General features: G+C 35.5%; 1 protein-coding gene across 5 annotated transcripts; it reads right to left on the bottom strand.

Annotated features, from left to right (window-relative positions):
* Positions 1–252: 252 nt before the first annotated feature.
* LOC103669123 (natural killer cells antigen CD94) lies at positions 253–14,667 on the bottom strand. 5 transcript variants are annotated; one of them, XM_008697435.2, is made up of 7 exons: positions 14,533–14,667; positions 12,425–12,524; positions 12,071–12,154; positions 7,157–7,264; positions 6,443–6,594; positions 3,426–3,532; positions 253–1,313 (listed from the first exon to the last, which is right to left on the bottom strand). In XM_008697435.2, exons 2-7 carry the CDS (start codon positions 12,513–12,515, stop codon positions 1,187–1,189), a joined length of 669 nt encoding a protein of 222 aa, XP_008695657.1. In that variant the 5' UTR covers positions 12,516–12,524; positions 14,533–14,667; the 3' UTR covers positions 253–1,186. The 5 variants fall into 5 exon arrangements, with proteins under 5 accessions (XP_008695657.1, XP_008695655.1, XP_040498089.1 ...); XM_008697433.2 differs by having other exon boundaries at positions 12,425–12,564; positions 14,533–14,654; XM_040642155.1 differs by having other exon boundaries at positions 14,440–14,643.
* Positions 14,668–26,220: the final 11,553 nt, after the last annotated feature.

Here is a 26,220-nt window from a genome sequence, read left to right on the forward strand (position 1 = left end):
GGCAGGGAAGGAAGGGTGCGGGAAGGAGATAAACTCAAGCAGGCACCATGATCACTGTGGAGCCCAACACAGGGCTCAGTCTCACCACCCTGAGATCATGACCTGAGTTGAAATAGTCAGATGCTTAACCAACTGAGGCACCCAGGCACCCCTGGACAAATAGTTTCAATAAAAGGAAACACCATCAAGAGATGTTCATCTGCACAAGTAATAGACAAATGTACATTTAAATGACACAAGAAAACCCTCTCATTGGTGAAGCTTTTATTGGCAAAATCAAACAGATCAATAGCACACCGTGGTGGTAAAGAAGTGAGGAAGCGGGAATTCTTGGATGTTGTGTGGAGATGACAGGTGTACAGCCTCTACTGAAATATTACATGTTTATTAAAATTTAATATATACACCTTTGACAGAGAAATTTTACAGCTAGAGATTTACGTTATATATATTTTCAATGGCAAATTATACTGTATTAAGTGTTAATTATTCCAGAATTTTTCTACAATTATAAAATTCTGGGGCAAACCTAAATATTCATGGAAATAAAACTGGTAAATAAATTTTGGTGCACCCATTTAATGTAGCATTTGCAGCTGCTTACAAACACTGATGCAGCTCCTTAGGTACAGATATGGACCAAATTGCATGGTACATTTTTAAACAAAAGCCTAAAGAAGCAATATTATTGTCTGTAGTTATGTAGCATTTTGTTTAGAAGATAGCATGTATATGGTTGCACTTTCCTAAAATATGTCTGAATACTATCTAAACTATTACATGTTTGCCTCTGAGAAGGGAACTAGGTGAATAGGGGATGAGATAGATAAAGAGAAATTGTTCATTATTTCATATCTCTTATATTTTGAACAATGTGAACGTATTAATTACCTAATATATCAAGATCATTTAATTATTTTTTAAAATATAAAATCTTATACCTGATCAAAATGAATTTGTTTTCACATTGTCTGGTGGATTGGTTCTTGAACTTCCAAAACAATACATTTATTTTTTGGATGTATAATTTTACTCTTTATAAAACTTATTTTTTTCATCCTTGCTTGTTTGAAAGATCATAATCCTTCATAAGTCATGCATAGTTGACTAATTTGAGGGAATATCCTAAGTTTTTTCCTACCTATTAAAGAATGAAAATATTAAAACTTTGATGACAATAATTCTTTTAATTATCAGGGCCAATGAACTCCTTTTCACAAATGTAACGAAAGCGTCTACTACAATCAGCACTAAAAATATTTGATGACTCGAGGTATCCACATTTTATATCCGGTAAACTCTGTTGGAAATTCCTGCAGCAGAGAATATATTTATTTTAGAAAGTCATTTCTCAGGTGATATCACGAATTTAAAACATATGTGAAATTATTTCAATGCACATACAACATTTACATTCTTAACACAGATCTCTCACTTGAACTTCTTAATCATGTATCACCATTCCCAAGTGCCACCCCCAATTGTAGCTAACTGGTTAATAGATTTATTAAACTTGGATCTAAAACTGAATTCCAAATATGCCCTATTAACATTAATGGCTACATCATTCTTACAATTACTGGCCCAAAAACCTTGGAAACATCCCTGAATTGTCAGTCTCTCTCACACATTTTTTTCCCCTCTCACACATCTTTGAAAGAAGCGTGGGATCTGACCACATTGCACCAGCACCAACCCTACCATCTTCATCAAGACACCACATCTCAGCTGGATGAATCCAAAAGACTCTTGGTCTCCTGCATCTCAGCTTTTAGTCCCCACTCTTCATCCCACCAAGGAACACATGCCATCTAATCTGAACAGAATGTCCAGAGGGAGTCTCTGAAACAGGAAACCTGCCTTTGTCACTCCTCTGTTCAAAACCTTCTAATAGCTTCTCATTGCCCACATGAAAAAAAAAGTTCTTACACTTTTATTATGTCCTACACACACTCACCATCATTACCTCTCTGACCTACTTCTCTCCCCCTTTCTCACTTTCCTCCAGCATCACAGGCCCTCTTGCTATTTCCCAAAGCATGCTACATACATTCCTACCTCAGAGTCTTTACACCAGCTGTTTCTTTTGTTTGTTTGCTTATCAGGCATTTATTTATTTATTTATTATTTATTTATTTATTTATTTATTTTTAATTTAAATTCAATTAGCCAACATATAGTATATCATTAGTTTTTTATATACTGTTCAATGATTCATCAGTTACATATAACACCCGGTGCTCATCAGATTATGTGCCCAGCTTAATGCTCATCACCCAGTTACCCCATCACCCACTCCCCTCCCTTCCACAACCCTCAGTTTGTTTCCCAGGGTTAAGAGTCTCTCATGGTTTATCTCTATCTCTGAATTCTTCACACTAGCTGTTTCTACTGGTAGGATGCTGTCCCATCAGATAATCCACAGGGCTTGCTCATTCAATATACTATACAAACACCATTTCTCAAGGACACTGTCTCTGAGCACCCCCCTTTAAAACAGTAAAATCTCCTCCTCTTACCTTCATACACAAAAGACATTAAAATAGCAAAAAGTGAGAAACGTCACAACAATCCAAAACATTTATCTTCTTCTAATATGCCATATAATTTACTTAGCATTGTTGGTTTGTCCTCACTCATCCTCACCAGCACTATCATGCCTGCATTAGGATGTAATATCCATAAAGGGAGGATACTGTGGCATGTTTTATTCATCTCTGTAGCTTCAATGGCTAGAAAAGTGTCTGGCACATTACAGGCAAACAAAAAAGAGCATGTTAAATAGCCCATGTCTCTCATACTGTCCCCCATGTTACTTAGATTTAGTTAAAACAGTCCATTTTTCTTCATTTTCTAAACTAGTTTCCTGGACATCAAACCAATAAATCTATGGGATTTACTAATGAGACAGGACTACCAGAAATTATGTGGATTTGTGTGAAATAATAACATGAAAGACACTAAGTAGTGGCCACATTAGACATACAAGATTACTAAATGATTTATTGGAAAAAGCTCTTTTCTTCTTAGTTCTTGAATGATACCGAGTAAACACATATAAGTCGCACTGACAGAAAGCTGGGTTTAGATACAACTTTTCTTTCCTCATTATATTTTTACCATTTCCTGCAACTATGCCAGTGAACATGCTAGTATCACAGAACACACAAGAAAAAGATACAACAACAAAATGTCACTTTATTGTGTTTGGAAGGACACTCTATTAAAGAACACGGGAATAAATAATGCTCTTTGGATCTATTTAAAGCCTGAGATTTGCATTTGGTTGCCTATCTGAGAAGTGAGAGCAAATGGGATTCAAGATATTCCCTAAGTCCCCAGTGATCCTTTCCTATTCATGACCTATAATCTAGCAGGATTTCCTGAGCAGGAAAGGGAATGAAAACTGGGACACGAAAACTTACACCGTCTGAGATAGGAGTGTGCCATCCAGCCACTTCCAGGGATGCTTAGCTCCTATTTTATATAATCCAATCCAATAATTGTGTTTTATTTTTGACTGAATGAAGTTCTGTGGGAAAAGTAAAATTACTGATATTATTCATACCATCAATGAAAACACCTCAACTGCAAAGGACTCCTAAAATACTGGGCACTTTTATCTTCAAATGCCACTGTGATAAATGGAAGAGGCAGGCTAATTTCTATATGGTGCAGAGACAAAATTAAAATGGAAAGTCTTCATTGAATGAATCACTCAAGTCCTTGTGACTGGATGAAAAATATCAACAAAGCACATGATGGACTTAAAAAAAATCTCCACATATAATAAAGTAGATGGGTAAATACAACTGCATGAAATCTGGAAATTGTCTTGATCATAAGACATTTTAAGAATGTAGAAAGGCAGGTTTCAAATCTGGAGACAGCTGTAATAATTTATAGAATAAATACATATTTCTATAAATCAATAAGAAAACAAAATGAACTAATAAGAAAAAATAGACAAAACATAAGAACATATTTCAAATAAATAAAGCATATAGCTAATAAATATAGAAAGAGCCAAGCTTACCAGATCAGGCAAATGCAAAGCAAAGCCACAGGGATAAATTTTATAACTACTCAATTGGCAGAAAGTAAAAATAACCACACCAAGTTCGTGGGATGGTAAAGATCAAAAATATCTTTAAAACTGTTGTTAAATCATATTGAAATATAATTTGGAATTCTCATATAAAATTGAACTTGTACAAATCCTATTTCCCAATGATTCCATTCCTAGGAAGGTTTGTGATAAAGAGAAAAGAGGACACATGGAACAATTTGGCACAGAGACATGTCTAAGAATGTTTAATGAAGGACTATTCATAACAAAAGCTGGATAAAAACCAATTTCCCATCATCTAGAGAACGGATGAAGCGTACCCAAGTTGTGGAATATTATACAACAGTGAAAATGAAGAAACTATGTCCACAGGCGTTAGAACAGCTTATGTCATTTATTGGCTATGTACACTGAAGCAAATAAAACTTCTTTGAGTATTTTGTTTATGATACAGTGAGAATCATAGTGACTGTTTTGAGGATTTTGTGCACTGAATAATGCATGCAGTGTTGAAAATACCTTTAACATAAAAAACTGTAAATTATTTGTAATCATTATTCCAATTGACATATTTTATTCACTTCAAATGTCTCCTATGGATGCAAATATGAAGAAACAAATTAATGTTCCTTCCTAAAAGCAATGTAATCTAATCCCCTCTCTCCCTCACTTTTTCTCTCAACACACACACACATACAAACACACACTCCAATATTTTTTCACTGTAATTAAGTTGTATAAGAAAAATTCTTAATAGTGCATCTTTTAGAGTAGATAAAATGGGTGGGTATTATATAAGCATCACAAAACTTTTCGGGGTCTCCGAAGAAACACTAAAATTAAAAGTTCATTGATTCTTTCATTCACATATATTTCTTACAGTTAGGAGTGTACATTAATATATAAAAGCCAATCTCAGTTTCCAGTATCAATGGATTTAAGGTACTGCTTTCATTACACTCTTGGGCACCGTAAAGCAAAAAAGACTAAAATCCTAAACCATTAGTATAAAAGTAATGCTGTCTTACAGCAAAGACTGTCGCAGGGTTTGTATAGCGCATCAGTATTCCAGTTTAGATCCTGACAGCAGGCTGTCACCAAATGAGGCGAGAGACTATGAAACTCAGCTTTGTTCTAACCCATGACAAAAGCCTCATGGAATTTCAAAGGCCCTAGATTAGTTCATGGAAATAAAAAGATGACAAGTATATGACATTTCAGTGAAACTCTGAAGCCTAGAAACTTCAATGGCAAGACTAAAACTGAAGAAAACTGTTTTGGAAAGTACAGGGGACATAGGGATTACAAATAAATTTAATTTCTGAGAGAAGAAAATTCAAATTATTGAGGAATTGATTGATAGCAACTGAGATTTATATTAATCAAGGTACTCATAAGATATACCCATATTTTTAAAATTTGACTCCATATGCTATTATTAGTTTATCTGTTTCTTATACTTAAGAGTGATTGATTCATATTGTTATTTTAATAAGAATTTCAGAAACAAAAAAACATACGTTTCATTTTTTTTTTCAAGTCCGCTCTACACCTAACATGGGGCTTGAACTCACAACTCCAACATCAAGAATCACACGCACTACCAAACAAGTGAGCAAGCCAGACACCCTTGAATGTTGTTGTTTGTTTCTTTTTAACTTGAGGCTTTTAAGTCTTCCTTCACTAGACCCTAATAGAAAGAACACTGCTAGCACTAAACAGTGTAACTGGAATTCAGGACCTAAATGGAATCATTAGAAGAAAAGCTGCAGAATCCAATCTGTTGACTTAATATTCCTAAATTCCATAATGAATGGCAAATGTGATCTAAATGTCTCTTCTAGAAGAGAGGTGCTTCCTCTGTCATTCTAGATAAGTAAAAGAAAAATTCATTTTTAGAGAACCATTCTTGCTGTATTCAGCCTCTTGACTTTACACCCTTTTTCCCATAGCCATGAAAGTGAGAGACTCATTTTCCCTTAGAAGTGTGATCCCTCCCAAATACTGAACAGAATTCAGTACAATGAGAAAATGACTCTTTCAGAATGCTCATACCACTGAAGGCAATATTTCATTTACCCTGTATTAGCCCTGAGAAACTAAAAACTGAACAGCTTGATGTATACTAAATTTGAAGACTGAAAATCACTTCATGTCACACACAGCAGAGCCATTTCTTTTGGTTTAAGACAGTGGTTCTTCTAGGTCTCTGTTACATACGTGTCTCTTCTGCAGAGCAATCTGAACCAGTTAGCAAGTACTTCAACACAAAGTGGTCAAATAATACTGAATGAAAGTGTAAGCAATTATCCTAACTGAAAATATAGGAACTTCTCATAAAGCGTTTACTCGAGTTTTATAAAGTAGTCATACCTGCTCCTCTTTATTATCGATCTTAATGAGATTAGAACGCTGGTCTTGGCATGACTCCTGACTCCTCTCCCAAGTCTTCTCTTCCTTTGAAAAATAGTAACAGCTTTTTCCACAGCAGTATATTTTTTCTTGAAGTATGGTATATCCTTTATCTTGAAAACAAAATCCAACATGATCTTCAACCAAGAACACTTACAGACCTGCACCTTCTACATATTTCATGCTTAGTTCAGATTGATGCCAAAAAAAATAAGTGGTATTTCTGTATCCCAAAAGTCTGATGTTGGGAATAGCTCTTTGGCCAAATTGTGAAGCCAGGGACTGTTTCTGACAGACATCAGACCATTGCACTGAGAAACATTGGCTTCTCAAGAGCAAATAAACTGCAGCAATATGGAGCAGATCTCCCTTCTAGGAGAAATCCACCAATGGAAAATACAAGGATGGTATTAATTCCAAGGCATCTATATCGGGGAAAATTCATTCGTGAGGATAAATTACTCAAATAATCAAATCAACATGACTTTGTGAAAGTCAAGAGTTCAATGACCTATAATAAAATGGATTTGATTTTAAAAGGTTGAGCAAAATTAAAGGACCTGACAAAATACAATGTAAAGTTTTAAAATTATATATTAAAAAGGAACAGAAGGAGATAATTCCATGAAAAAAACCACACATCTGTAACTAACAGTGTAAGTATTCAGTACATACCTGGAATAAGTAGTAAAACTGAGTTATCTACAACTTCTGCAAAGGAAGCGTTTTTGTCCTTTATGTCTTTCATATGTTGCATTGTGTTTCCAGGACACCTCTGAAAAACTTCAACCCATATTAGAAAATTAAGGTCATGAATGCCTTTAATAGGTCACTTTATTATAATCGCTTACTCTAATTCTAAACTACTTGGTGAATGCTGTTGACTAAATGAAAGTACCATCAGAGGAAATGTTAGGATAAGATACTATAAAGTGTCAGAACATAAAACATATTTTTAAATAAAACTATAACTTGATATCTATTATTTGTTAAGTATGTAAAACAGTAATTAACTTATTATAAAATAGAAAATATAAACAGGAAATCAAATATATTACTAGTATCTATGCCATCTACACTTCAAATGAAGATTTCAAAGTTGGTGAAATTGAGTATTCAGGATATTATTTCACATTTAGTATTTTCATGAAAAGCTAAATACAGGGATTTGGTTCCCCTCTAGAATAAACTTATAATTGATTCATTGAATGTGCACGGAGTAAGAGCTCAGATGTCTCCTTCTAATATGCAAAAGGAAAGTTAACATACTCTAAGAGAAATAACAATATCTCCCCAAAACTCACAAAGAAAAAATGTGAAAACATGAAGTATATGGCTCTTTCAGTGTGTGAACATTAAAAGAAAAATCCTTTAAGGATTTGTTACACAACTGAGAACGTAATTTCCAAATCTGCTAGGATCCATCCATCCTTCAAACAAATTCAATGGCTACTGGTAAAAATCAACAATATCCACTGCACACTCTCTTAATGTAGTCAGTTGCAATAAATATGACTATTGCTTCAATTCAGCCATCCATTCCAATGTTTACATACTGGTTCTGAATTAAAAAGACACATGAAAGAGAACAAGAGTGGCTCAGTCAGTTAAGCCTCCAACTTTCAGTTCAGGTCATGATTTCAGGGTCCTGGGTTGGAGTCCCACCACCAGCACCATGCATAGCATGGAGTCTGCTTGCTAGTTCTACTTCTGTCCCTCCCCCTGCACAAGTGCTCTCATTCTCTCTCTCTCTGTAAAATAAGTAAATAATTTTTAAAAAAAAACAAGACATGTTAAGACCTCTGATACCTAGGAATCCCTGGGGTCTCAGTCAGTTAGTCTGCCCTTGGCTCAGGTCATGATCCCAGGGTCCTGGGATGGAGCCCCACATCTGGCTCCCTGCCCAGCAGGGAGCCCGCTTTTCCCTCAACTCCCCATTTGTGCTCTGCTGTTATCTCTCTCTTTCTCTCTCTCAAAAAAATAAGTAAATAAAATCTTTAAAAATGTAAGGACCTCTGATACCTAAATACTACAAGTTCTTGTGACTAATCTATTCCCTTGTCCTTCCCTTGCTGTCTGTCCAAGGACACATGGTACAAAACTAATGTTGGCAGGACCTCCAAGAAACTTACAACATACTCTTTATGCACATCTAAAAATAGCCAATTCATTGGGACACATGCTGGCTCAGTGCGTAGAGCATGTGACTCTTGATCTCAGGGTCTTAGGTAAAACCCCATGTTGGGTGTGAGGCTCCTTAAAAAATAAAAAGAAAGAAAAAACATACAAAAGTCGCCAACCCTGGACACTCTTGGCATTCACCATCTCATCTCTACAAGGCTTCTGAAAGTCAGATGACCTAAAACCACAAAACCGTACCCATACAGTTCAATGCTGACCAACACCTAACGCTTCTCATCACTATTTCACCTCAGCATTACACAGTGTGGTTATTGAATCTCATCCTTTTCTCAATTCGACAGCTATTTCAAGTATTTATACTTTTCCTAAATTGTCCAGAACACCTCCCTGACCCTCCCCCTCAGGAGATGGCCTCATCTGTTATTTCACATGGAAACAGTCAGCAGCAAGTATGCATTGCTCTCAAAATCCTGCTTCACCTCCTATAAATACACAGGTATCCCTCAATCTATCTAAAAAGAAGTTGCTTCTCATTGAGCAAGTCTGAAACTCTCACTCTGGGTCTGGATTCATCCCCTATTGAATCTTTCGTGATCCCAATCTCCTTCTATTATATTAAACCCTCTTGAACCCTCAACATTTTCCTTCTCACGGTTCCCTTCTCTTCCATATGCTCATCTCAAGTCACCTCTCCCAAGAAATTTCCTGTCCTTTATTCTTCTTATTTTTTTGTAACAGCATTGTTTTTCTAACTCTTAGATTGCGGATAGCATAAGGTTGTTCATAATACTTCATTCCTGAAACACTCTCAACTTTGCTCTCAGAACTTTTATTTTTCTTATTTATTTAGCCAATTTGTTAACCACCCAAAATTGTAGCTAACGCCTTAACTATTACATTTATCTACTTTTATACTTTATTTCGTCTCATCTTCATACCTCTCTCAGTGTCACTAAAACCCATTACAAACCCCCTTTGACAAATATTACATATACTTTTCTCGTCTCTTTATGTATTTCCTGAAAGATTACTATTTATTTGGTTTGTTTTTAACTATTAAAGTTTGTGAAAGGATAACGATATACAAGAACTTTTGTGCCTTGCTCTTTTCTCATTTCATATTATTTTCATAAATTTCATTCACATTGTTCTATACCACTGTAGTTTGTTTTAATTGCTATACAAACTGCATTAGGAAATAAATTCCAGAGGTTTCATTTACTCTCCCATTAATGGCCGTTTGTGTACTGAGATGTTGGATATTGTAAACAGCACTGCTACAAACAGTCCGTAGAAGTGCATGTCTGTGCATGTGCGAATATATCTGTCAGACGTATACTTAGGCTGAGAATGACTGATTCATGTTCAGGTTTAGGAAATAATACCAAACTGACAAAGTGCTTGTGTCGGTTTATAGTCCCTTTACAATGTATGAGATCCTGTACATCCACATATTTTCAACACTTGGTAATTTTTTTTTTGCTTAGACATAATTCAAAAAATAATTTTTTGCACTCAGTGTCTCAGCTTCTAATGTTTAAATAAATTTCGGTCATTGTAATCAAGCTTTGATCAAACCCACCATTTTCCTGAATCTACTCTAGAAAATGTCATTAGTGGCTTCTCTCTTGCCAAATATACTAAGCATATCTTTCACATTATAATACTCATCTTTCTGTACTACTTGGAATCTGTAACTATCTTTACCCACCTCTCCATACAATGCCATAACGTTTTGGATCCCCTCCTTGTTTTACCAAACCATCACTGTTTTTCACTATTTGCTCCTCTTGCATGCCTAAATGTTGATTTATCCCAAGAATCATCCTTCTCACCCTTGTTCTTCTAGCATAATCTACTCTCCCTGGTTTTTCAAGGTCACACATGGTCTAGCTTCTGCTTTCTTCTACCATGTTTTCTAATACTTGTTACATTAGTTGTTGAATCCGCCATTTGTATCTCTAATCTAGGCATCTCTCTTGATCTTCAGACTTTTGATCCTATCATACATGTGCTGATGATCTGTGTCTACTGTCAAAATTCACTCTAGAAGACTCAGACCAATCTAATTCTTTCTGGTAATCTCTAATGATATGAGACTAGCACCTCACTCTTCACCATTATTAGTGTGTCCGCACACACACACACACACACACACACGCCCTAAAGTCCATCTTGTGTTCTAAAACGTTTAGTGGAATATATTTGCCAAGCTGTATAGCCCGATGTCAAATGGTATCACTGATTCATTATCTCCCATGAAAAGGCATATCCTAAAAATTCTACACATTAAATATTTCCCATATGATTTTCCCAACCCTTCATTACTTCTTCCATGACACTAATTCAGTCGTTCTAACTAACCCTGGTTCCTGAAACATCCTCCTATCTTGTCCCCTCACCCACTTTCCAGTCTATTCAGATTGAACACCGAAGTCTCTATCTGCTCATGGGACATGACTCCTGTTTTGTCCTCGGGTAAAGTTTTCCAGTATTTGTGTTTTTTTGGGTTTTAGAACAGACCTAAAGTTCTTAACATGATATTAAAATTATCATAAGTTGCTACCTGGACAAACCTATTTCTAGCTACTTCTTTTATTTGCCCCAAAACTATAATTCTCTATAAATGATCAATATGTTCTTTTGTTCATGTTTTTCTGCCCGGAAGAGTCTTCTCTACTATGAGTTTCCTGATTACATCCTACTTATCTTTTACATCATGTCAACTACTATCTCTTAAAGGAAACTTTCTTGACCTCAGCATGGATTATTCTATCCATCTGATATCTTCATGCCATTGCCCCAGCACTAATAATATTTATTTTAAAAATGGCTTCATTAAAAAAAAAAGTCTTCCCCTTTAAACTGAGCTCCATCTGAGTTCACTTTTTAAAATTCCTGTATCTATAGTGCCATACATAGTTCCTGACCCAGCAAAGATACTCAAAATTGTGGTTGAATGAATGAAACAAAGAATAATTAATAACATTAGGAAAAAGATATTAAAAACAAGTATTCAGTACAAATTTTAAAACATTGATATGAAATCTAAAAAGTGATATAGAAAATAGATCAACTTTATATTCCTCTGTGATTGAAGCAGTATTGCAGTATGATATTCAAGTAAAGATTTTTTCCTGTTCTCTGATCATATGGAGCACCTCTTTTTACATAAAATATAAGCATGCATATTTATGTAAGTCTCGTTGTACATTTCAGCCAAATTTTCTGCCATTACTGCTATTGCTCACACTATTTTGTGTGGTATAAAACCTAAGTGCTAGCAAAATAAAAAAGTCATCATCATCAATATTATCATTAGCACTATCATCATGACTAACATTTCTATAGAACTTTATAATTATAAAGGTTCAGCAAAAGTTCATTGGTTATAGCATCTCATTTTCCACTCATTGTTCTCATAAGAACTGTATTCCTGATACTCACGCATATATCCTAAGCCTGTGATTGTCAGCAGGAGGATAACACCTATAACTCCCAGGGATAGTGAAACAATACGCCATGGAAATTCTGTACAAAAATCAAAAAGCAAAATGCACAGTCAGCATTGAGCCTAGGAAGCCCCTCAAATTGGAACAAATGGAAATTCATTCTGGAACTTAAAATGAATATCACTATTTACTCTGGTCACAAGTCTCATTGAATATTACACTTAAGTATACCTCTTCATATATAAAGAACCAGAAATATAGTATCAAAATGTGTAGACATAATTATCATGTTTTCACTTTTTCTTACTTGACATAATGTTTTCAGAAACAAGGAAACAAAAACCTTTACCTCTCCTTTTATCCATTGGACGTCTTTCACCCTTCTGTTTCCTTGAATAGGGTAATTTCAGATTCATGTACGTCACTCTCTCCTTGCTCATTTTTGCGGGCTACAGGCAAAAAACGCAGCTCAAATCCTAGGCAATGTTTCTTGAGGCATGAAAATAACATTATTTATCATGAAGTAACAGTGACAACTAAATAAATGGTAAGCATGATCATCTGAAATAAGCAAGTTGTAATAAATATCTGGGAGTGTTAGGAAAAATTTTTTTCTTTTTTTACATTTCTCTTTTAATGACTTAAGTGGAGATCCTACACAATTAAATAATGATCCACTACCGTTTATGAGCATGCTATGTTTCACTTTCTTTTAATTGAATTTTTTGCCAAATTTAAAACTTTATGTATTCCATACCTACCTAAAAAAATAGATTTATATTACCGTTTGAAAAATTATGCCTGATCACTTAATGCCTGTTTTATGCCCACGTGGCAACTTTATTGACACCAAATAGAGTAACTCCCTCTTTAGTAAGGACACACACATCCCAATTTGACAAACTCCACACCTGCCACATGGCTTATGCCAGACCCCACTCATTCATCTACATTATCACTTGACCTTTATAGTCATTGGGTCATGACCCTGTTTTTAGAGTGTGAGGAAAATGCAGAAATCATGGGGCCCAAGAAAAGGGAGTTACAGAAGTAACATTACGTGAGAGAGGCAGAACTTTTAATTCTAAAGACAGTGCTGCACAGTGGTGCTTTCTATTTGTAGATGAGGAACACTGAGGCTCCAAGAGCATAAACGGCATTTGCAAGGTCAGACAGCAAGTAAATGGTAGTCTTGAATAAAAATAAAAATAAATCTTATAAATATATGTAAATAAATAGGTGTAAAATATATTAGATATAGTCTAGTTCAAATAAATAAATACATTAAAATATTATAGAGTATACTTAAATATGTAATATATAAATATATAATTAGGTTAAGTATATATGTTTTATATATAGCTTATTTATATTTATCCAAATATATGATCCTTCACCTACACTTAACTCATATGAACAATACCTTCCAAAGAACACCTAATAAATTCTCTCCCCTAGAAATAAAAACAAAATTGGGGGGGCCTCAGTGTATCAGTTGGTTAAGCATCTGCCTTCAGCTCAGGTCATGATCTCAGGGTCCTAGGATCCAGTCCCACACTGGGCTCCCTGCTCAGTGGGGAGCCTGCTTCTCCTTCTCCCTCTCCCTCTGCTTGTGCACACTTTCTCTCTGCACTCTCTCTGTCAAATAAATAAATAACATCTTAAATAAAGAAATAAAAACAAAATCATAATGATTAAAGAGGCGAAAACATTTTTCCCAAACGAATATTTTTGGTAAGGGTAGAGAGAATCAGGTAACTGTTTGAAATGGGTTTTTAAAATTTCTGAATATTTCACATTTCAGTTACTTTAGAATGTCAACAAATGTGATTTAAACAATTATCAAATAATTATAAAATGTATAAACACATTGTTATTTGATTTTCAATAAATATGCTTTCTACCAAAGTCCTAAATTATAGGGTAAATTTTGTCTTAAGGTCATGTTTTCCTCCCTAACTGGATTTTGTTTAGTTGAATTTTAACTGAATATCTGTATTAAAAAAAAAAAAGAAAAGAAAAGAAATTTGCAAATATAAACCTTGATTTATTTTGTTGAAAAATAATCATATTATCAAAGAATAAATTTTTTATTACACCTAACTAAAAGATAAGGGAATTTAACGTTTGGATAGTTCATTGCTAATCAGTTAGGTAACACCAAGGAAAATAAAAATTAAATAGTCCTTAAAACATCTAGGGATTAAAAAAATTATGTTCTGCATAGGAAATATTTTGACCCACTCTCATTCTGATCCATTCCTGTCTTCACTTGTAGAATAAAGTTAACGTTAGATATGAATTAACACAGATCCCAAAGTCAATTATTTTCTGCAACATTCCCAAACCCTCCCAACTTCCTACCTAGTTTTCCTGTAGCAAATTCTACTTTATCCCTCATCGCTCCACAATGGGACAGCACAGGAATGGGTCACACAAGTTCGCTGGTTGCAATACCTGCTTCTGTGGCTTGAGATTTCACCAGCTGGAGAAATAGCTTGGTCAGGAGCACAGCTATGATGTCCTGGCTCTGCGGGCCTTTCGCCTCTGCTTTAACTCTAGGAGGTAGTTGCTGATATGTTTCACTGACTCTCAGAGAGACCATGTCAGAAGAAAGATAGCCAATGATCATGTGACATTAGATATCCCCACACACAGTTTCCACTGGTGTCAGTATCTCATTAACTCCTGCACCCTACTCTGTGTCAGACAAGAGTCATAGAAAACTCAAATGCTAAATCTTCTACATATTTGTTGGATCAGTTTAAATCTGGGATTTAGCAGGTACCATGAAGATTCAAAAAAGAAAAGGGCCTTCTAAAATCTCATGAGATTAGGAAATGCTTAACAATAAAATTTAAAAATTATAAAAATAATAAGCGAAATATCTGTATTCTACCTGACAAGATTCATACGTTTTCTTTTTATGTAATGAAAGTAAGTTCCCAGTTGTTACATATATACACTAAAAATAGAGAATGTTTAATGTCCTCAAATTTTCAATCCTATTTTTAACAAACATCCTAAGGATAGCCAGATTGCTTCATATATTGCAATAATTCTAAATGCACAAAAAGTGAGATATGAATGATTTGAAGGGTATCACATTTCTACTTATTTCCTGTGATCTCTTTAAATTGCCTGAAGAAACTAACTCCTTAAGTAGTAAAAATTAAGACACAAACATAGAGTCATGTTTAAATATTGAATAGATTTGTGTGTAGTCCTTTGAAAGCATCAAAGTCAAATTAATCTGTTCAATAGTTGTAGCAAAAACAATCAGAGAATTTTAAAAAGAGATTATTTGTTTAATTCAGTGAGCAGCTCTAAGCTCTATTTAACCCCAGAAGTCAGTGTCAGGCAGGAACAAAGGCAGTTTTGTTTTGTTTTTTTCATATCTACCACACTGATCTGTGCACCACAAGGTCCCCAATACTCTGATGTTTGAAATTCTTAGAAATGTGTAGTAATAACAACTGAAATCCCCCTCTATGCCAGCTACACCAGGTGAAGTCTTTTCAAAGCACCCTCCCATGGTTTGAGCTTCCTTTTCCATCCCTCCCAAGCACAAACGTCTTATCCTTTTCTAAATAATGGTAGTAGCACATGTGAGGGTCTCCAGCTTTCTGTCTTGTAAATTTGCCTTTTTCTCATGCAATTTTTTGCTAAGCTCTAACTAATTGTTTTCAGGAAGTAGGTTTCTGACATAAAGACAGAAAGCATTCTGCAAATTCTCCATGCAACAGGGCTTTCTCTTAAAGGCAAACATGGTCTTCAGGCATGCCTATGAACTAAGATCTTCCAGGTCCTGGGTGCAATTACTCTGCATGGCAGCTGCACATCTCCATCTATGCCTTATGTCAAATTCCCTGATACCAAAATAAATCACTTAACAGAAATAGAGTTGATAGCTTTTTCTTTGTTACTGAATGCTATATACCTTACTGGTAAAGGATGATGAAGCCAGCAAACTGACTGTGAATGTGTGTTTTAGAGGGCGAATAGTGTGACTTCTAAACTCTCGGTGCAGAGCTGTCTTTTGGGGTGTGGGGCATTAAGACCTGACTGCAGTTTCTAATTTTCTGCTTCTGAAGCAGCAGCTGAGAGAAGTGACTGACTTTGGAAGCCCCATCCTCTTCAGCAGCATCCAGAACACCTTCCAAGCAAATGAGTCTGTGGGAGATTGAGCCTTAGGATCAGAATCCATTAGGTGGTATTGAATAATATTTCTATATGTTAAGAACCAAGTGGAAAATTGACTCTAAAAGTTAGTAGGCATTCACAGGAATGCATTGCCTCTAATCTTTTTTGACTATTGAATAGATTATGTTTATCATTGTTTGATATTAACAGGTCAACTGGTACATATATATCCCTAAAAATTTGGGACAAATCACCAGTGAAAAACACTTATTAGCAGTTTTCATTGTTAGGGCTTTTTAAGTAAGATGCCAGGTGTACTATAACTAAAATAGATGTAATAAGTTCTAAAACCTATCAAGGTATATAGCTTTAAATATTTTATTAACACTATTTATAAGAAGAAAAATATAAAGTATTATTGTCAGAGTATGCATGTATGACTATTTTTTTAAGATTTACTTTTAATTTTCTAACTATTTTGAGTAATGAGTCTATTATTAACCAATCCATTGTAAAGACATTATTCCCAAAGGTCTTTCTTTCCTTAAAACACCCACGCACTTTTTTAACCGATATCAAAGTATTTTTAGTGCTTCTTAAAATGTTTCCTATACCTCACTTCTACTTCAAATTTTATTTATCCTGTAAGGTTTCTCTAAAATATCACTCGTGTTCACTATTTTTACAGTCACCAAACCTAGCCTGTGTCAAAGAAAAAACTATAGTGACATTGAGTAAAGATATTGATAAGATGGGGAAACCAAGATCTAACCCCAAAATGAAATAATTGTAAATGAAAGAGGGAGGGAGGGAGAGAGAGAGAGAGAGAGAGAGAGATGTTCATGCTAACATACATAAACAAATCAAAGTAGAATGACAGCAAGATCTAACTAAATTAGTGTGAAATTTATAATAAAGCAGGTACAGTGCATAAAATGTTGAAATAATATTCCAAAGCAAAGGTCCATGTGAAAATAGGTTTTCATTCTTATTTTTCATATCATGTGCTTCTTATATACTATTTGCACTTATTTGTTTTCATAATAATATTGGTAAAAGTTAAGTGAGTGTGAAGAAATCATGAGTCCAAAATTCTTGGTTATGTTGCAAGGCAAGGAATAGGGAAAAGTGATATAATTTGACAAGAAATAGGAGCTTGTGTGAACAGAAATTAAAATGGTGAAGGGAGGCAGTTTGTTTCATCTGTCATCCTTAGAGTATTTCCATGTGTAATTTTGGCTCAATAATATACATTGGTTCATTAAATCTCAAAGGATTTGGGAGGGTTCCTGTTACACTTTTGCCTCTAGTAGCTAAAGACTTAGGCCTCGATTTTCCTTCTCCAGGAGCTGTTTCTCTTGGTATCTTTCTTACCTTAGCTTCAAGAAGAATCTCTAGTCCAGTACAGCTGCCTGCAGAAACAGAAGTATCATTTAAAAAAATACATGTTTCCCCTCATACTTTCCATTTTGCCGTGTCAATTTCATATACCCCATCTAGAACAATTATGAATAAATAATACTCAGTTATGTTTTTACAGGAAATGTCAAGTAGACTCTTGTTTTCTAGTCACATATTTTAATGCCATTTTGGTAGAGGCAGTGATGCAAAACTGACTTTTCTAAATATTCAAATTATCTAAAAATATGAAAGGGACTGAGTTCACTATCAATTGAGATTTAAATCAGAAGTAAGGTGATCTGGCCAGGCTTGGGGCAGCTAAGACAGTGGCTAGTAGGAGGACCCCAGGTTCTTCTCCTCTCTCAAACACAACCAGATAACTATCAAATCATTCTGAATACACAAGACACTGACCTGAGGACTGACAGAACAAACTCCACAACTAGGGGAGAGAGCCACAGCAAGGCAGGGAGGAAGGGGAGGGACATAGTTTGGGAGAGAAACGGATCAGGGGTGCTGAAGAAGGGTGGAAGCCCTGATCACAGAGAAATGTGAGAGAGAGAGACCTATACAGGGAGAATGCACAAGGAGAACACTTCCCCCAAACCATTGGCAGGGAAAATGAGAGGGGATGATTTTCGTGAGTTTTTGCAACTAGTGGGGCTTGAAGCCTGGGGTATTAGAGGTCAGTGGGCCTGGCTGGAATAGAGCCCTGATTGCACTGCTCGACTCCTGGGGAGAAGGCAGGCAGGCAATGAACCCAGGGTAGATGGCATAATCTGAGGATCACCGAAGGCACATGGGGAGAGACTATTCACTCTTCTTGGAGTGTATCTGTGAGAGGTGATGTTTGCAGAGTCACCTCTCCACTGAACAGAAACCAGTAGGTGTGATTTCCCTCCCTGCTTCTCACCAGAGGCACAGAGACAGCTGCTGAGGGTGGCTCACCCCTACCCTGGCTGCTGAGCCTATTTGCTCTAAGTCCTTCCCCGCTATGAGTAGGTACAACTGCTATTCTCAGTCAAACCTCCCTCAGTTCAGGCACTGTGAGACTGATCCCCAGAAGACCAGCATAGGCCACTGCCCACGCCAGCCCACAACAACGTACAGTTTTAAAAGTCAGCACCCTTGGCTGGGATAGAGTCTGGAGGGCACTGTGCTCCTCCCAGAGAGAAGAAAGGCAAACAATCTGAAGGAAAACAGTCTGAAAACTGTGATCTGAAATATGCCTGGGACACACAGGAGTTTATTCGTTCTGCTTAGAGTGCTTCCCTGAGAGCAGCGAGCGTGGAAACCCCTCTTCAGGGACAAAGGAGCTAACTGGCACCGTTGCCAACAGTTGTCCTTCAGAGTAAGTGCAGAAACATGTACAGTAAACAGCACAGCGCCAACACTGTCTGCCCAACCAGATTACACTGTCCCACAGCCCTGCATTCAACGAGTACTGCTCTAGTTGGCCTAGTTTGCCCCAGTCCCAAAGTTTGCCCCAGCCCCTAGGCCCCTTCCCCAGTAGACCAGCAGAAACCTCTGTCCAAACCACATCTCCCAACCTGAGAGTTCTGCATAGCTTCAGTTCTAGTGGAAGTACCATCTGGTCTCCTTTAACAAACCCACAAGAACACACCTACTTGTAGCTCCCCAAACTGTGGCTAAGGACCAAACACTGTCCACAACCAGCAGAAGAGCCTCTTCTGTTACTCTCAGGAGCAGGAAACATAACAGGCTTTCCTAAACACAGAAGAAGTAAGCGACTAAGACAGTATTTCAGGACGAAGGAATGCATCCCAAATGAAACAACACAATAAGGTCAGACCAGACATCTAAGTGAAACAAATATAAGTATTATGGCTGTTGGAGAATTTAAATAAACAATCATGACCATACTTGCTGGGTTTAAGAAAAGACTAGAAGACTTTATGAAGGCTCTTACTGCAGTGATGAAATAGTTAAAAATATAAGGAAGAAAAATAATAAAGATTAGAACAGAAATAAATATTATAAAAACTAAAATAACAATAGAGCAGAACAATGAAACCAGGAACTGGTTCTTTGAAAAAATTTTAAAAAATTGATAAACCTCTAGCCAGACATACCAAAAAGAAAAGAGAAAGGAACCAAAAAAATAAAGTCACCAAGTAAAAGAAGAGAACATCAACACCGCAAAAATAAAACAATTATAAGAGAACATTATGGAAAACGATATGACAACAAATCGGACAATTGGAAGAAATGCACTACCAAACTGAACTACCAAAACAAAAACAAAATGAAGTACAAAACATGAGCAGATGGATAACCAACAAAGCAATGGATTCAGTAATCAATAATCTCCCAAAAACAAACATCAAAGCCAGACGGCTTCCCAGGTGAATTCTACCAAACATTTTAAAAAAGGCTTAATACTTATTCTTCTCAAACTAGTCCAAAAAATAGAAGTGGAAGGAAACTTTCCAAATTCATTCTATGAGGCCAGAATTACTCTGATTCCAAAATCAGACGAAGACTCCACTAAAGAATAGGACTAAACGACAATATCCCTGATGACTGAGGACGCAAAATTTTCAAAAAAATAAGTGGCAAATTGAATCCAATAGTACATTATAAGAATCATTCACCATGATCACGTGGGATTTATTCCTGGGCTGCAAGGATGGTGCATATTAATAAAAGAAAGGATAAGAACCATATGATCTTTTCAACAGATGAAGAAAAAGCTTTTGACAAAGTATAATATCTATTCAGGATAAAAACTCTGAACAAAGTAAGGATGGAGGGAACATACCTCAACATCATAAAGGCCATATATGAGAAAGCCACAGCTAATATCATCCTCAATGGGTATAACTGAGAGTTTTTCCTCTATGGTCAGGAAAAAGACAGGGATGTCCACTCTCACCACTGTTACTTAACATAGCCCTGGAAGATCCAGCCACAGCACTTAGACAATAAAAAGAAATAAAAGACATCCAAATTGGCAAGGAAGAATTCAAACTTTCACTCTTTGCAGATGACATGGTACTCTATATAGAAAACTTGAAAGAATCCACCAAAAAATTGCTAGATTTTGACATGAGTGCAAATTGATACAAGAATTCAGTAAAATGGCAGGATACAAAATCAACATACAAAAATGCCTTGCATTGCTATCCACAAATAATAAAAAAGCAGGAAGAGAAATCAAGGAATCAATCTCATCTACAATTGCACCAAAAACCGTTTAGATACCTAGGAATAAACCTAACCAAAGAGCTGAAAGATCTGTACTCTCAAAACTATAAAACACTGATGAAAGAAATTGAAATCACACAAAGAAATGGAAAGACATTCCATGCTCAACAATTAAAAGAGCAAATAGTTTTAAAATGTCTATATTCCCAATGCAATCTACACGATCAAAACAATCCCTATCAAAATGCCAACAGCATTTTTCACAGAGCTATTACAAGTATTCCTAATATTTATATGGGACCACAAAAGACCCAAATAGCCAAAGCCACTATGAAAAAAAAAAAAAACTGAAGGCATCACAATTCTGTACTTCAAATTATAGATCATGCTGTAGTCATGAATACAATATGGTACTGGCACAAAAAATAGACTAATAGACCAATGGATTAAAAGAGAAAACCCAGAAATGAGCATACAACTATATGGTATATTAATTTTTGACAAAGCAGGAAAGATATCCAATGGAAAAAAGACAGTCTCTTCAATAAATGGTGTTGTGAAAACCGGACAGCAACATGCAAAAGAATGATACTGGGTCACTTTCTTACACCATACACCAAAATTATATCCAAAATGGATGAAAGACCTAATTGTGATACAGAAAACCATCAAAATACTAGAGGAGAACACAGGCAGTAACCTCCTTGACATCAGCTATAGCAACTTTTTACTAAGTATGTCTCCTGAGGTAATGGAAACCAAAGCAAAAATAAACTCTTGGGACTTCATCAAAATAAAACCTTCTGCACAGCAAAGGAAACAATCAACAAAACTAAAAGGCAGCCTACAGAATGTGAGAAGATATTTGAAAATGACATATCTGATAAAGGGTTAGTATCCAAAATACATAAACAACTTATAAAACTCAACACACAAAAAACAATTAATCCAGTTATAAAAATGAACAGAAGACATGAATAGACATTTTCCCACAGAAGACATAAAGACGGCCAACAGACACATGAAAAGATGCGCAACGTCACACATCCTCAGGGAAACACAAATCAAAACTACAATGAGATATCCCCTCACACCAGTCGCAATGGCTAAAATGAGCAACACAGGAAGCACAGATATTGGCAAGAGAAAGGGGAACCCTCTACCACTCTTGGTGGGAAGGCAAACTGATGCAGTCACTCTCGAAAACAGCATGGAGGTTCCTCAAAAGGTTAAAACAGAGCTACCTTATGATCCAGCAATTGTAGTACTAGGTATTTACTTAAAGGATAAAAAAATACTAACTTGAAGGAATATATGTAACCCAATGTTTATAGCATCAGTATCGATAGTAGCCAAATTATGGGAAAAGCCCAGATGTCCATTGACTGATGAATGAATAAAGATGTAACCCCACACACACAAACCACACAAGGGAATATTATCCATAATATTGCCATTTGCAGTGAAATGGAGGGAGCTACAGAGTATTAGGCTAAGATATAAGTCAGTCAGAGAAAGTCAAATACCATGTGTTTTCACTCATAGTGGAATTTATGAAACAAAACAAATAAACATCGTGGGGGGAAAAAAAGAGAAGCCAACCAAGAAACAGACTCTCAATGATAGAGAAAAAATTGATGGTTACCATGGGCGAGGCTGTCAGGGGTCTGGGTTAGATAGGTGATAGGGATTAAGGAGGGTACTTGTACTGAGCACTGGGTGTTAAATGTTAGTGATGAAACACTAAATTGTAGTCCTGAAACTAATAGGTTAACTCTGCGATTTAGATAAAAAATTGGAATAATAAATAAACAAAAACCAAACAAACTGCTGACCTACCCAAGCATGAAAAAAATCACAAACACATAAATGGTGGCTGACAGTCAATAAGTTCTACACTTTGAGAGCGAAGTTACAGATAAGCAACAAGGGAAGTTGACAGTGAATCCTGCCTAGTAGATGAGAGTCAGTGTACTCATGTTTAGCTTAGTATATTTACAGATGGTTTAATAAATAAACAAGTATACATATGTGTGTATACATGGGTTAGTATATCATGGAGCTCTGTCTGCTTCAAGAACCTAAAAACAATGAAACCCCACAAGCAAGACACGTACCCAGCACCAGATACTGGTTTCTAAATACTATTCACCAGGAAAAGGAACTAGATAGAGCTCCCTGGAGAAATGACTGATTCTAAGGATGGGCAGAGAAAATACAGAGTAAGCTCAGACCATCTTATAAGGCCAGAAAGTAAGAAAGTGCACAAAAAATATAAAGATTGGGGCATGTCAAAGGCACCCAGCAGCTAACCTGAAAAACCTCCCAATGGACAAAACTGGAACAATTTACAACAAAATAAATAAGTAGTATTTGATCATAACTGAAATATAAAATTAATAACCATGAGCCCTTGCTATTTTAAATGATTCAATAACTGAGAATGAAATAAATTGGAGAGGGAAAGAGAAATCTTTACAGAAAATTTTCAACCTTTCCCTTTCCAGGAGGTTAGACGCCACCTAGAGTGGACAGGATTTGCTGATTTTATATGAAGAACACAGAATGGAAGGCAGAAAATGGTAACTTTACAGTGGGCACACCTGGCAATAATTAAATTAACCAAGTGATAAGGTTAAAATCCCCAGTGATGTCACATAGATAACATGTATCTCTGATGAGGTTTGATGAGTTGGTTACTTTGTAGCAGCTTTTCTCGAAACCCATAGCTCCAGTCCAACCCTGAGAAAAATATGAAAAGTAGAAAAATTGAGAGATATTTTACCTAAAAACTGACCACAAGAAAAGTCTGCAAGTGTCACAGAACAAAGGTGAGGCAATGGCTGTCATTTGTATCCTGAACTGAAACGTTAAGAAAGAAGAAAAGCAGAAAAGAAAGCAGGGAAGAAGGGAAGGGAAGGGAAGGGAAGGGAAGGGAAGGGAAGGGAAGGGAAGGGAAGGGAAGGGAAGGGAAGGAAAAGGAAGGAAAGATTGATAGAGGAAGTGATGAAATTTGGTACAATCTGGAGATCCTTTATTATAATGTATCAATGTTCTGTAGTCTGGGTTTTGACTGTGGAAACATAAGAGGATCACATTAAAGGAAACAAAGTAAGCACTATAAACTCTATACTGCCACTTTTCTGTAAATCTAAATTTGTTCTAAAATAATTCATTATTTTTAAAAAATTATGTTTAAAAAATACTCATCTGCAACAACATGTAACACTTAGCCCTATTAGTCACTGGAAGAAAATAGAAGATATAAAATCTGTCAGTAATTTTGCTAAAAGGCATAACAAAGATCATTCTGTTATCCAATATTTAAATCTTTTATTCAGTGATTATTGTCTTGTTAAAATTTTGTTTTAACCCTACTCACATAATAAAATTATTTCTTTCTTCAAAGAGCAAAATATTTGCTGCTAATGGCTGTAACCAATTAGTTCATATTATTCAAATACCAAATGAAACAGAAAGTAAAATAGACTTCCACTGTATTTACTGTATAAAAGAAGTAAGAAAATATAAAACTGACTCAATTTTTATAATTAGAGAAATAAAACACAAAGATTGAAAAATATAATAAAACCAGTTGAGTAAGCATACTTCGTAGATGACAAATATTGTGTTCTGAATACAAAAATTTTATCATTCTCCTGTTTTCCATGTTGCAAGTGTTGAGTTATTTAAATGTGCTTTTTGGGATCTTGATGCTGATCAATGGCTACCTGGAGCTTACATGACATAACAGCTTCTTCAGTGGACTGAGTGTTTGGGATGGTTTTGTATTTATCTACATGTGCTTATTTTTGAAATGAAGACAGAAAGGAACAAACAAAAAGATAACAATGCCTATTAGCTGTATTATCACCTACTAATAAAAAAATGTGATATTTATTTTTTAGAAATTTGAAATTATTTCAGGATTAAGTGAAATTACACCTGCAATGTGCTTAGCGCAGTGCTGAATTCTTGTAAAGTGTTAGTAATCTGGGGGAATTAATATCTAAAAATTTGAGGACATTGTAAGGTGAAACATAATCAGAGTGAAGACTGAGAGAACCATGTTGAATAGGAAAGATTAAATAATTAATGAAATATTTAGAAATAATGGGGCACGTGTGTTGTATGATGAAAATAGCTATTACAGTCTATCACTCATTAAAAAAGATAAAGTGCCAGAAAAAGGTATAACAGTGAAAAGGAAATGATCAAGAAGTGGGGTAGAGAATTGACATTTTTATTTTTATTACTTTTTTAGTAAAAGCAATGATTTTTTTAAATTTTTTTCATTTAAATTCAATTAGCCAAGGTATAGTAAATCATTGGTTTTTGATATAATGTTTAAATTGAGGAAAGTAGTAACTAAGAAGAATGGAAACATTTCATGGACTTGCAAGGGGGAGAAGCTAAGGCCTAAGCAAATAATTTCAGGGTCTAATATTCCCATCGCAACGGTGTTGAGTGCTGAGCTTGCCAGATGGCTTTTGTCGTGAAGTCTTTAGCAGTTGGAGAGAGCAGGACAAAAATAAATGGCTTTAGAAAACCCAGAGGAACATAGAGCCAACAGAAATAGGATTATTCTGTCAAAGTCTGCCTATGGTTATTTGATTGCACTCATTCTGTTTGAACATTTCTGTAAACCCTTGTTTTTAATATCAAAACAGATTTCCCATTATATCATTCTCCAGATTAGAACTCAGTGGTAGATGTTTGCAAATGTCCCACTCCCAAATGTTTTTCTCTATACATGAAATCCTCAATTGAAATGTATCCCTTTATAGTGTTTGTCTGTGATTATTAAATGTCAAAACAGATAAAGCTATTTCAATCTTCTTCTAGTGAGCTGGAACCCATATATTTCACCTGATTTGTCACCATTTACTTATGATACCACAGGCAAAGCATTGTACATTATTGTGCATTATTCTTCAGACTACAAAGGAAGCTAACATGTTTCTGTTCTTCATAATTACAGACTGGAGGGGAAGGGAACCAAAAATCATCAAGACTTGAAATGTAGTTTCAGTATACTCTATGTTTATGCTGGAATGAACTGAAAAGCAAAGTGAAGAAAGATCATGTTATGGAGAAAAATGCTTCATAAGAAAAAGCAATTGAATTTAGATGTATATTAAAGAAACCAGAAATTGAGTGGCTCTCAATCTGATAAACTATAAGACTTGAGAATTTATTATTCAAAATCTCTTTCAGATAAATGTACATAATGATAGATTATTAGTGTTCATGGATTTTCACTTAACTGACACTATAGTAGTTTAGAAGACAGATTTAAATATCTCATTAATACAGTTTCTATTTAGAACTCTGAAGCTTGGTACCTGTTATAGGGATTATATTTAGAATCTTAGTATTTGGTAGTGATGATTGTAGTGGTTCGATGGTCTCCCCCCCCCCTTTTTTTTCCTG

This window comes from Ursus maritimus, unplaced genomic scaffold (genome assembly GCF_017311325.1).
Source record: "Ursus maritimus isolate PB19 unplaced genomic scaffold, ASM1731132v1 scaffold_26, whole genome shotgun sequence".
Classification (NCBI taxonomy): Eukaryota; Metazoa; Chordata; class Mammalia; order Carnivora; family Ursidae; genus Ursus; species Ursus maritimus.

Coding starts and splice junctions, on each gene's coding strand:
- LOC103669123 (XM_008697435.2), bottom strand. CDS start 12,515: ATGAGCAAGGAGAGAGTGACGTACATGAATCTGAAATTACCCTATTCA. Junction 12,155..12,424: donor TCCAATGGATAAAAGGAGAG/GTAAAGGTTTTT, acceptor ATTTTTGTACAG/AATTTCCATGGCGTATTGTT. Junction 1,314..3,425: donor ACACTCCTATCTCAGACGGT/GTAAGTTTTCGT, acceptor TCTCTGCTGCAG/GAATTTCCAACAGAGTTTAC.